Here is a 12,563-nt window from a genome sequence, read left to right on the forward strand (position 1 = left end):
CTACATTCACTTTCATCTAATGCTTCCAGAGACTTTAGACATGCTATAGCCCTCTGGTTGGTTTGAGGCTTCAGAAAGGCTGCGGTCAACAATTTGCTTACTACCACATATGTATAGGAAACCACATTGATAACACCTTGTGTTGGATATTTCAAACCACCTCTATCTAACTACTAATCAAAAGAAAATGACTGTTTATTGGCAACTCTCTTTCCTTAACAAGTTCTAATTTACATATATCACAATGAAGTCACCTTAAAGCTGCATGTGTACAGTAGCCAGCTATGTACGTAAGGGAGGGTAGTATGTCCCATATAAGATGTAAATCATTTTGAGATACATCAACTGGTTCACTGAAATCTGATGTACATTCCACCTTTTCAAAATTGGACTCTAATGGGCCTACCATTATTTTCCCATGTCTACCTGAATGTAGCATCAAAGGACCCACATGCTGAACACGAATTTTCTTTTCTGTTTCATACAGCTGTGTCACAGATATATGATATTGGGAACCAGCTAACTGTCTGTATTTAGAAAACCTTTCCTCAAGAGCATCAGTTTGCAGTTTTCCTGTCAAAAGAAATTCCATCCCTAATTCATCCTTACAATTCTCTTCACTTTGTTCAGAATGCCCTGATTGTCTGTTTATTCCACTTTTTTTTGGCTGACAAAGTGCCAGCAACCTAACCTTCTGTCAGCTCTCACACCAACTGCCAACACTAGACTCCTTTCACTGAAGTCCTTCTCCTACCGAACACTCCTTCAACTGAAATCAAACTTCCAAATTCTCCTCACACTCTTAACTCCAAACTCTCTAACTCTGCTATATTCAACAAAATATTCCTCACACTCTTAACTCCAAACTCTCTAACTCTGCTATATTCAACAAAAAATTTAAAGGAACACAACCAATTAACTGAAATCATTACACAGGGTGTGATTCACACTTAACAGCAGCCCTCAGGTTAGCCCCACATAACCACACAGGGAATGTTATGACTACCCTCTTCGCCATTACTGTGACATCACGACCTGGTGTTCAGGCTTTCCATATAGGAGGTGGTGGCTCAGCACAGCTGCTGCCATTAACAGACCCGCCACGGCTCCCAGGTTCCACCATGCTGAAGGTAGGAAAAAAAGAGCTTTGGAGGGAATTTTAAACCCCTGTGTGTATTTTTTTTAAAGATTTCAGACTTTTCTACAAATTTGGGGGTATCCCAAGTTTAAAGAAAAATCAGTTTAGTGTGAGTGTGGCCCCGATGCATGGACTTAGGTATCCACAGATGGAGTGGCCACACTTGGGAAATAGTATATAGATAATACAACTACTTAGGAAGGCTACCCAGTCACTCCTCCCCCCACCAATCAGCAGGCCCCCTCTCTGTGTGTCTCTGTTCTCCCACATAGATATCTCTAATAGCGGCTGCCTGCCCAGGGCTACCTTTATGCCCACTGTTGCCTGTTGACACCACCTCTATTGCCACTTAGCAGGACCCCCTTTCCGCTACTGACCCCTACTACTGCTGCTCTGTGTTCAGCAGCTACTTGGTGCTGACCACAGGGAGACACGGGGGTCCAAGACATGTCCCACAGATGGTCACAGCAGTCAAACACACCACATTTACTTAATGAATCTGCCTGCCATAAAGTTCATGTCATCCCTAATATCAGTCACTGTATGGAGAAGACTGAACAATCCTATGAGGATATCTACATATACATATAGTTTCCACATACATACAAACAGGTGACTATAAAGTTTGAAACAATTGTTTGGGGCTTTCCATAGACTTTCAATAGGAATGTTTTAAACTCTTTTGCATGGATTAATACCCTACCTTACTGGTAGGGATATATACTGGGTATCCCTTCTCATTGCTCACTGGCGTCCAGAAAAAATGGAGTGGGGAAATTAATGCACGCTGGCATCATGTAAGTATTTGTATGCCACACTTGGGTTTTAAAAAATGAAACAGAAACAGCAGATGCTGTAGCATTTTGTAAAATCTCTATGGTAAAACTGTGTCCTGGGAACCCTACTGATTGGGCAGAAAGGCCGAATATAAATGTTGTAAAATAAATTAAAGAATGATACTATGCTTCTGCCCATTTTTTCTATTAGGCTGGCAGAATACTGCTGAGAAGAGAGTTATACTGGAAGTAGACTAGGATATGGGATGCCCAGGTATGAATCCCCATTCTGCCATGGAAGTTTGTTGCGTACCTTGGGCAAGTCACACACACTCAGCCTGATCTACCGCACAGGGTTGTTGTGAGAATAAAATGGAGGAGAGGAGAACGATATAAGCTGTTTTGGGTCCCTGCTGGGGAGAAAAGTGTGATATAAATGAAGTAAATAAAAAAATCAGATTCCTATGATCAGGTATGGTTTAGCATAGGAAAAGAAGTATGACAAGGATGTATATTGTCCCCTTGCTTAATTAATTTATATGCAGAGTACATCATGCAAAATGCCATCCTGGATGATTCAGAAACCGGAATTAAGATTGCTGGGGAAAACATCAACAACCTCAGATATGCAGACGATACCACTCTAATGGCAGAAAGTGGAGAGGACCTAAAGAGTCTCTTACTCAGGGTAAAAGAGGAGAGTGCAAAGGTTGGCTTGAAACTCAACATAAAAAAAACCTAAGATCATGGCATCTGGCCCCATTACTCCTTGGCAAATAGAAGGAGAAGTCGTGGAAGCAGTGACAGACTTCATGTTCCTGGGATCCAAGATCACTGCAGACGGTAACTGCAGCCATGAAATTAAAAGATGTCTGCTCCTTGGGAGGAAAGCTATGGCGAACCTAGACAACATAATAAAAAGCAGAGACATCACCCTGCCAACAAAAGTCCATATGGTCAAAGCAATGGTATTCCCAATAGTAATGTATGGCTGCAAGAGTTGGACCATAAGGAAGGCCGAGTGCCAAAGAATAGATGCTTTCAAATTATGGTACTGGAGAAGACTTTTGAGAGTCCCTTGGTCTGCAAGGAGATCAAATTAGTCAATCATCAAAGAAATCAACCCTGACTGTTCCCTGGAAGGCCAGATACTGAAGCTGAAGCTCAAATACTTTGGCCACCAAATTAGAAGGGAGCACTCACTGGAGAAGACCCTGATGCTGGGAAAGATTGAAGGTCAAAGAAGAACGGGATGGCAAAGGATAAGGTGGTTAGACATTATTATTGAGGCAATGAACATGAAATTAAGCAAACTCCGGAGCACGACGGAAGACAGGAGGGCCTGGCATGATGTGGTCCATGGGGCCGTGAAGAGTCGGACTTGACTGTGTGACTGAACAACAACAACATGATCAGTTATGTATTGAAAGGAACTTCCTCCGAAGCTAAAATTCACAAAATATGCAAATTGAGATGAATAGGATTTCCCTCAAACTTGTCTTTAGAAATCAAGTGGGCAGTTTGAAGAAATGCATAAGCCAGTAAGATAAGTGAAAAGTAATCATTAGCAAGGTAAGTTCATTTACAATATACAAATACTCTCAGTCATGCCACGGACAAAAGAAAGGGTGTAAATTACTTTGATAAACAAAGTGAGGTGAGATAAACTAATTGCAATTTGAGTGATATGATCAGTTGGGTCTAAACTGTCTGTTAGATATACCACATGATAGCCATGGTGACTTGCAATCATAGGCCAGCTGTGAGTTCTCAGTGGGAATATAATATAGAAACACCTCAGGTGCCCAATTTATTTGGGGCCATGCTCTGAGGGGAAGACAGGCTCCTGCCTCATCCTGCACCATTTTTCCATGGCCCTGGGGAAGTTATTTTTTTCCCACTGAGGGGCTCGATGCACACTGAATGCTTGCATTTGCAGCAACCCCAAGTAAATAACTCCCCCAGGGATGTTTCAGCCCACAAAAATGATGCAAAGGGAAAGCAGGAGCTCACCTTCACCCCATCCATATCAGGCCCTTGCAGCACTTTTGAATGGACTTACCACAGGGAACTCACAGCTGGCAACCTCTAAAGATTCCTCTGGAAATCCTGTGTTCTATGCAATGTGTAGTTTGGCTTTTACTTGCATATATAGGCAGTATATAACAATTATGCCTAGAAAGAAGGGTTTCCCCCCCCCTACATCCAGGAACCCACAAAATCCTTGAGGTGGTTCTTTATTAACAATCAAGTATCATTCACACAATGTCATCTGCTTTAAATCGTTCAGAAAGATTTTCTGTTGGCTCATTTTCTTAATAACTGCTCTTATCCTTTCATGTAAGTAGCGTAACATCATAGCAGCACACTTACAGAATTTCTAGCAACAATTTCTGTAACTATGGAGCCCTGGAGATGCAGAAATCCTTGCCTATCGAAAAGCTTTAATTACTATGCTTAACTAACATATTTGCACAGATAAGCAGGGGTCATTTCGTGTCGGAGTGCAGCAGAACAGGCTAGCTGGAGAAGGGGAGGGGAGGTGGGCAGACATGCTCCCTCTTTCCCCTGAGCCTCTCCACTTCTGCGGAGAGACTCAGGGGAAGGGGGGGGATTTAAAAGCCTGGGTTCCTTGCCAGATGTTCTCTAGGTGTGCCACAGCCGCAGGGCATCTGGGGAACATTGGGCAGGAGACCCAAGCATGACTGCCTCCCTGCCCTGCCTTGCCCTCCCCTCCTACAGCCAGTCCTCCATGGTGGGCTAGCTGGAGAAGGGGGGAGGTGGGCAGACATGCCCCCCTTTCCCCTGAGCCTTTCCGCTTCTGCGGAGAGACTCGGGGGAAAGGGGAGGATTTAAATGCCTGAGTTTCCTGCCCGATGTTCTCTAGGTGCCCCGCAGGCACGGGGCATCTGGAGAACATCGGGCAGGGGACCCAGGCATGACTGCCTTCCTGCCCTGCCCTCCTCCAGCTAGCCTGCCACAGCTAGCTGGAGAAGGGGAGGGGAGGCAGGAAGACATGCCCCCCCTTTCCCCTGAGCGTCTCCACTTTTGCAGAGAAACTCAGTGAAGGGGGGGATTTAAATGCCTTTATTTCTCTTCCCCAAATGGGGAAGGGAGAGAAAGGCATTCTAAACATGCCTGCCTTATGTCAGGGGGTGTGGCATATGCAAATGAGCTCCTGCACCTCTTTTTCTATGAAAAGACCCCTGCAGATAAGCCATAGATAAATTGCCCAAAATGTTTAGCATAGATTTGATATTCTTTTGAAGGAATACGAGGAACTGTTCTGTGTGACAATACGTGTGTGTGCAAAGTGTGGTCAAGCCATAGCTGACTTATGGTGACCCCACAGAGTTTTTGAGGCAAGTGATTAAGTAAAAGTGGTTTGTGTGACAATATGAGACACCCTTTATCATTGTAAAGTACAGATTTCCTAACTGGGTGCAAGTTATACCAACATGCAAATTCACACATCTGATTGCACTGTGGAACAAAGGCTGTTCTAAACTAGCCATTGTTCAGAAATCTCTCTCTCTTGTTTTCAGAACAGCATATCTGAGAGTTCTGTATTTTGCAGCAGCTTCATTTATACAAAAACTAGAAAGTAAAGGCAGTAGTATGAATCATGCATTGCAAATGAGAAAGGGCCCAAATTCATATTTGCAGATGGTAAGGTTCAGGAGTCTAACATGTCTACTTATGGTATTTTATTTTTTTTAAATCTCTTTCTTATGAGATTAATATCTAGATAATAATAAAAAGGGTACCTTTGGAAGGAGCTGAATTGCCTGTAGAATTCTTTGTCTGTGTCCAGAATTAAGTATTCCGATTTCCAACAGATCCTGATCCTCCATAACATTGCTTCCCTGAAACAGAGGAAGAAGTGCTATCAATAGCTTGAAAAACAGGGTTAGACTTGTTGGCATATTGTATTATATGTATGCAAGATGACAGCCAATGATGCACACATGTCAGATTAAACTGATCTGGGTGACAGGTAAGACTGTCATGTGACAGGGTCACCAGATGCAAGTTGCACTAGGTTGCATCAGCTAATTAACTATGTCACCATGAGTTGGCAAAATGACTCTGATTGGTGCAAGTACTGTATATATGGAATGTAGTCCAGAGGCAAGTGTTCCACACCAGTGGAAGAGTGTATTGCGAAGCACCTTGTCGGTCAGTTCTGTGAACCTGGGATACCGCATGGTGGAATGGACTGTGTAAATAACTGTAAATAAAAGCCACTGTATATAGCTCAGATACAGCATCCTGATATCATTATTATTCAGACGCTCTGCGCATGCCGTCAAGACTTACCTGTATTTGTTGTTCATTGAGGTGCCTTCTGCGCAATCCCCCATTGGACTGCAATCAGGCCAGCCCAGCTGTGGAAAAGGTTCTTTAAAGCTAAAAAGTCACTAGAGGATGTTCTCCACCCCTTTTGTGGCCACAGGAAGCTATTTTGCTGCAAAAGGGGTCACAGGTCTTGGGGGGAGAGTGCCCATTCCCCACAATTCTACCTGCACCACTGTGAGTAATCCCACTAGAAAAAAATAACGAGAATTTACAGTGAGGTAGAAGGAATGGAATGTGTGCCTGCACAGAAGACAACTTGATGAACAATGGTTACAAGTAAGCGCAACCCCATTTTCATCTTTGGTCTTATGTGCAGTCCCCCACTGGGATCTTACCAAGCTATCTAACAGGAGCATAGGTGAAGCTCTCAACGGAACAAAGCTTGAAGAATTGCCTTCCCCACATCAGTCTCCTTCCTTGATTGCAGGTTGAGTGTGTAATGTTTCCAAATGTGTCTGCAGACAACCATGAAACTGACTTGCAGATATCCAGGAGTGGCACACCTCTGCAGAGAGCAGCTGAAGATGCCTGTGCCCACATGGAATGGGGGCAAATACGAAGAGTGAAGGGCACACCTAAATTCTCATAACACAGCTTTATTGCTGTCACCATCCACCTATACAGGGATTGAGAGGAAACTGCTTTCCCCTTGTTGCATTCCATATATGAAATAAACAGATTCATATACTTCCTGAAGGTCTGTGTTCTCTTAAAATAGAACAACAAAGCCTACCTAATGTCAAGAGTATGCAGGTGTGTTCTGCTGGTGAGGACAGATGGGGGGGAAACAGGCAAAAGAATATCCTGGATTATGTGAAAATTTGACACAAATTTAGGTAAAAACTCTAAACTTGGCCTAAGGACTACACATTCTGGAAGGATTTTCAGAAACGCAGAGCAGCCAATTTGCTCACCCTCCGAATGGGGGTTATGGCCACAAGAAAGCGAACTTTAACAGACAGTGACTCTAAAGAACATGTGGCCAAAGGTTCAAAGGGTTTCAACACAAGTTGTGAAAGCACTAAGAACAAGGACCACTGTGGAACCAGGGTAGGGCATTTGGGGGGGGGGGGGTACATATTTACTAGGTCCTTGAGGAATTGTTTGCAGAGCCTATATGAGAACATTAGAGTGTTATCCACAGGTTTGTGGTAAGCTGATATGGCAGCTAAATGCATCTTTATTGAAGAGGATGCTAGCCCTTTCAAGGAATAAAGGTACTCCAAAATTACAGAAATTGAGCATGAATAGGGTGACAAACCCTTGGTTACTGCCCATGCTGAAAATCATCTCCATTTATTTTCATATGAATGTCTAGTGGAGGCCTTTTGAATGTTCAAAAGGATTTCCTGGACCTTTTTCATAAGGGTCAGTCATCTATTAGTTTCCACACTGTGACACGTAGGTGTCATACATTATGGTGCATTAACTGACCATTCCTTAATAGACCAGGAATGTTTGGGAGATGAATGTAATTTTCCTTGGATCTCCTGAGCAGAGGGGTGAACCAACCTTGGCAAGGCCAAAATGGGGCCTCTAAGATCCATGATTAGCTTGGCTACTACCTTGGTTAAAAAAGGTAGTGGAGGGAATGCATAAAAAAGAGTGCCTGTCCAAATGAATTGGAACGTGTCCCCTATTGAAAGTGGGTCACTGTCTGCCATAGAGCAGAAGATCGAAGCCGTAATATTGAACTGAGTAGCGAAAAGGTCCACTGTAGGGATACCCCATGTATCAAATATAGGGTGAATATATTAGTTTGTGAGACACCACTTGTGATTTAAGGAATAGATCCTGCTGAGGGTATCAGCGTGTAGGTTGTTTTCCCCAGCAATATGAATGGCCTGCAAAGAAACACCCTGCTTCAAGGCCCAATGCCATGTTTCTGGTGCTTTCTCGTTTAGCTTCCTGGATCTTGTGCCTCTCTGTCTGTTGATATAGAACATTGCAGCCCACCTAATTAATAAATATGTAGGGCGTAGAAGATCCAAATTATATGTGGCCAGGGCTCTACTGGTAGCAGGAGCTCCTTTGCATATTAGGCCACACACCCCTAGTGTAGCCAGTCCTCCAAGAGCTTACAGTAGCCCCAGTAAGAAGAGCTCTGTAAGCTCTTGGAGGACTGGCTACACTAAGGGTGTGTGGCCTAATATGCAAAGGAGCTCCTGTCAAATTAGATGTTTTACATCTGGAAGATTGACCCCTAAAATTTCCATCAATAAAGGGGTCAAACAGGGTTGCATGCTAGCACCCCTTCTTTTAAACTTTTTTTTGAGTGACCTTGCACCCTTTCTGACTCTTATACGAAGTAATATACTGTAATTCTGGGACATTACAATTTGTGATTATTTTATGTTTAGTTCTTTTATGTATTTGTTTAATGTTCTCCCTTTTATAATTCCAATAAAGGTAAACTAACTAAAAAACAACAACAGAACATTGCGGACCCATTGTCCATTTGCACTAAGAATAACCTCCCCTGAACAATATCTGAAAAAGAGTTAAGCGCATACTTAATTGTTCGCAGTTCAAGTACATTAATATGAAGGCTCTTTTCATGGGAGAGCCATTCGCCCTGTACAGTGAGACCCTCACAATGAGCTCCCCAACCCTCCAGGGAAGCATCATTAGTGAGGATGACACTGCGATGCTTAAGACCAAAGGGCATCCCCATAAACAATATGTCATCTAGGGATCACCAAGCCTGAGACTTCACAATATTACAGGGTATAGGAAAAAATGGATGTGGGAATGGTGACCCAGTTTGAACCATGACACAAACCAAAGTTGTGGTGGTCACATAAAAGGTTTAGCCATGGGTAACACACCATTGTTGAGGCCATTAAACCAAGTAATCTCTGTCTGGATTTGGCCCACTGGAAACGACAGCATGAAAAGTGATGAATGAAGACTTTGAACATGCAACCCCTATTAAATGTGATATAAACCTTATCTATTACAGTGTGGCTCCAATGAACTTCATGGGTTCCAGCCTAGATTTCTTGAGTTTTATAGAGAGGCCTAATTGGTCACATACCTTGAGCATGAGGGCTATCTAGTCCCTAAGTAAGTCTTTGGACTCTGCCACTAAGAGACAGTCATCTAAATACAGAAAGATGGTACAACCCTGTAGATGCAAGTAGGCTAGGGGCATGTATTCAATAAATACCCTGGGGGTTATAGTCAACCCACATGGCAACAGACAGTACTGGCAGACCTTCCCTTCATAACAAAAATGAAGACATTTCCTTATGAACAGATATATAGAAATAGGTGTCTTGCAAGTCATTATGGCAAATCAAATATTGTTATTTAATAAGTATAGGACAGATACCAAAAAAACCCATTTTCCACTTAGTAAAACAGGGAAATTAATTTAACCCTTGGAGAGAAAGAATGAGAGCTCCCGTCCTTCTTGTCCACTAAGAAGAACCTAGAGTAAAACCCTGGGTCTGCATCAGGTTCTGAAATCACTTTGATTACTTCCTTATGAAGAAGAGATAGAAGCTGTTGTTGTAATTGGGGTAAATGGTTGTTAACTGTCTGAGCAACTTTTCTAACTTGTGGAGAAGCAGCGAACTCTAACTTGTAGCCATGTGCTATATTAGAAGGAACTCTATTGTCATTGGTAATTTTGTTCCAGCCAGGGAAAAATGGACATAACCTGCCCAGAAACATGGAGTCAGGGGTCCCCCATTGTTCTAGTCAGAAGGGTTTGGACTGGTGACTTTGGGAATTATTTGCAGGAAAGGATTGTTGCCCCATCTTCTGCTTTGATACATTAGGTCTCCTGGCAGAGAATTGGTGAGAAGGGAAAGATCTCTGAGCAGGATACTGAAATCTCAAAGAAGGATGGAGACACTGTTCCCTCTGTGGTGGATACCAGTGCCTGAATGATGATTGGCACTGTCTTGGATAGGTGGGGGCAGGGTGAGTTCCCCTAATGATCTTCCTGTCTGGCAGATCTTTTTAATTTGCACAAGGGTATCCTCTGTGTTTTCTGAAAACAAGTTGGTATGCTCAAAGGGGAGAGCTTCAGTTTTGTTCCTCATTACTGTAGGCAGTGCAGTGAAATGGAGCCATGTGTGGCGGCAGATAACTATGCAGGATCCAGTCACCAGACTGCACAATCTGCAGTGTGGTGAGCTGCATTAATTTGCTGCTTTGAGAGCTTGAGAGCTTCTGTTTGAAGGATTTTTGCAAAATTTCTTTTGTCTTCAAGCAAGGCCTCTAAATATGTGGACATCTTTTTCCATAGAAATAACTAGCATGCCAACATAATTGCTTGGTAATTGGTGATCTTAAATGTCAGGGCAGCTGAAGAATAGGTCTTTTGCCCTAGACCATCAATCTTCCTCCCTTCCTTATCCATCAGAGCAGCATGGTAGGAAGAATGACTGCAGTTCTTCTGTTATCAAGGAGGATGGAAGGGAATGTGAGAATAGAAACACTGAATCTTCCTGTTGAACTCTGTAGAGGTCTTTCAACACACCTGGAAGTGATGGGAGTTGAAGTCAGTTTCCTACAAAGATCTTTGGGTAAATCTTTAAAGCTCTCCAGAACCAGAAAGGCTACAGTGCCTGGTAAGTCTGAGTACAAATGACAGAGGATCTTGTCCTTTGGTCTCTGTTCCATAGTAGTAACATCAATGTCTATGGCTTCTGCCATTCTGACCATCTGTTCGGAGTAAATCTTCACTGGGTGAACTAGGCAGGGGGTCCCTTACTTGTATTTCTGAACTATGTCCAGAAGAGGCTCTGAGATCATCTTCACCCTCATCAGACTCCATGGGTCAATCAGTGAAATGTGACTGAGGTGGAATCGACACTGAAGCCAAAGCGCAATTCCTATGACGCAATGGTCTGCTTGGTTCCATAAATTGTGGAGGCTAGGCGTGGGCATGAACCACATTTTTTGGAGTTTGGTTCAACCAATAGGCTGGTTCATGAACTGAACTGGTTTGTATTGGTTTGTGAGCCATTTAAGCTTCAAACCCCTGGTTTCTGCTCCCCACAAAAAGCGGCAGGAAGCAGAACGCTGGAGTTTAAATGGCTTAGCCATTTTAATGGCTTAGCGCCATTTAAACCAAACAGCTGAGCAGCAACTAACATAAAGCAAAAAGTGGTGGGGAGCAGAAAGTAGGGGCATAAATGGCTCCAAGCCATGTCACCAATGCTTCCTCTAAGCTGTGGAGTTCTGTGAGCAAAAATTCTGCTTTGTGAGCTACTGGCATTAAAATTGTGAGCGAGCGATTTGGCTGCTGCATAAATTAGTTTGCTCTGGAGCCATCCTTCCTGAGCTATGACAAATATGTGTGAGCCAGAGGCTAAAAAACTGTGAGCTAGCTCACCCTAACTCAGGATACGGGGAACACTGCATGTCACCCCCAGCTTTCTGCTCACCATGGTTTTCGGCAGCGAACAAAAAGCAGGGAGTGAAATGGCTGGGAGGCACTTCACCTCCTGCTTTCTGCTCGCTGTGAAAAGCCACAACCAGCAGAAAGCAGGGGGTAAAATGCCTTTCAGACATTTCACCCCCTGCTTTTTGCTGGCCGCCAAAAGCTATGAAGAGCAGATGGCTTTTCACAAGGAACAGTGGTTTAAATGGTTCTGAGCCATTTAAACCCGTTTTTTGCTCTTCATAACCCACCATGAACTGCATCAAAATTCATGGAAGTTTGTGGCAGCTCTTCAGGTTGTGAACATGGCTTTGCAAACCATGAACTGGCCAAAATTCATGATGAACTGTAGTTTGTGAGCCAGTTCATGCCCATCCCTAGTGGAGGCATAGGACGGTCACCCCAATCCAGACCATAGGCAGGGGATATAAAATAGGGATAGGCTTGCCAAGGAAAATATGGATAGCTTTGGGGCCATGCAGCAGGCAATTTTGGTTCCATCTGCATAGTCTTTGGATCCAAAGTCGGAACATGGTGAAAGCCAATGTGTCCTTCTATTACAGAATGAGCAGATGAAGTGGAATGGTTCAAGGGCATCTACAGAGGATCAGAAACAGGATCCTTAGTTTTGGGTGCTGGTTCTTTTTTTTATATAACAATTTTTTATTTTCATAACAAACAAACATAAAATTGGGGTACAACATTTCAGTCTTTCTTTTCCTCTATTAAACTACATCATACATTAACTAATTCTACAGCATTTCCCCACCTACTGTTATCATATAATATTTGCAAATATATAAGTACAAGAGGGGGACCCGCGATACTCGCGGGGGGGGGGAGAAGAGCTCCATCTCCTCCATCCCCCCCGCTCGATCTCCCCGAGGCGGCG

General features: G+C 43.4%; 1 protein-coding gene across 2 annotated transcripts in view; it reads right to left on the reverse strand.

Annotated features, from left to right (window-relative positions):
- Positions 1 to 12,563, reverse strand: part of LOC107119126 (ankyrin repeat and sterile alpha motif domain-containing protein 1B-like) — a 357,976-nt gene that overhangs the window by 280,383 nt on the left and 65,030 nt on the right. For both annotated transcript variants that reach the window (XM_015421583.1, XM_015421575.1), the window contains exon 2: positions 5,682 to 5,780. In XM_015421583.1, the coding sequence (XP_015277069.1) occupies positions 5,682 to 5,780 (99 nt within the window). The remainder of the gene's footprint in view (positions 1 to 5,681; positions 5,781 to 12,563) is intronic.

Source organism: Gekko japonicus, unplaced genomic scaffold, assembly GCF_001447785.1.
Source record: "Gekko japonicus isolate JY-2015 unplaced genomic scaffold, Gekko_japonicus_V1.1 scaffold684, whole genome shotgun sequence".
NCBI lineage: Eukaryota > Metazoa > Chordata > Lepidosauria > Squamata > Gekkonidae > Gekko > Gekko japonicus.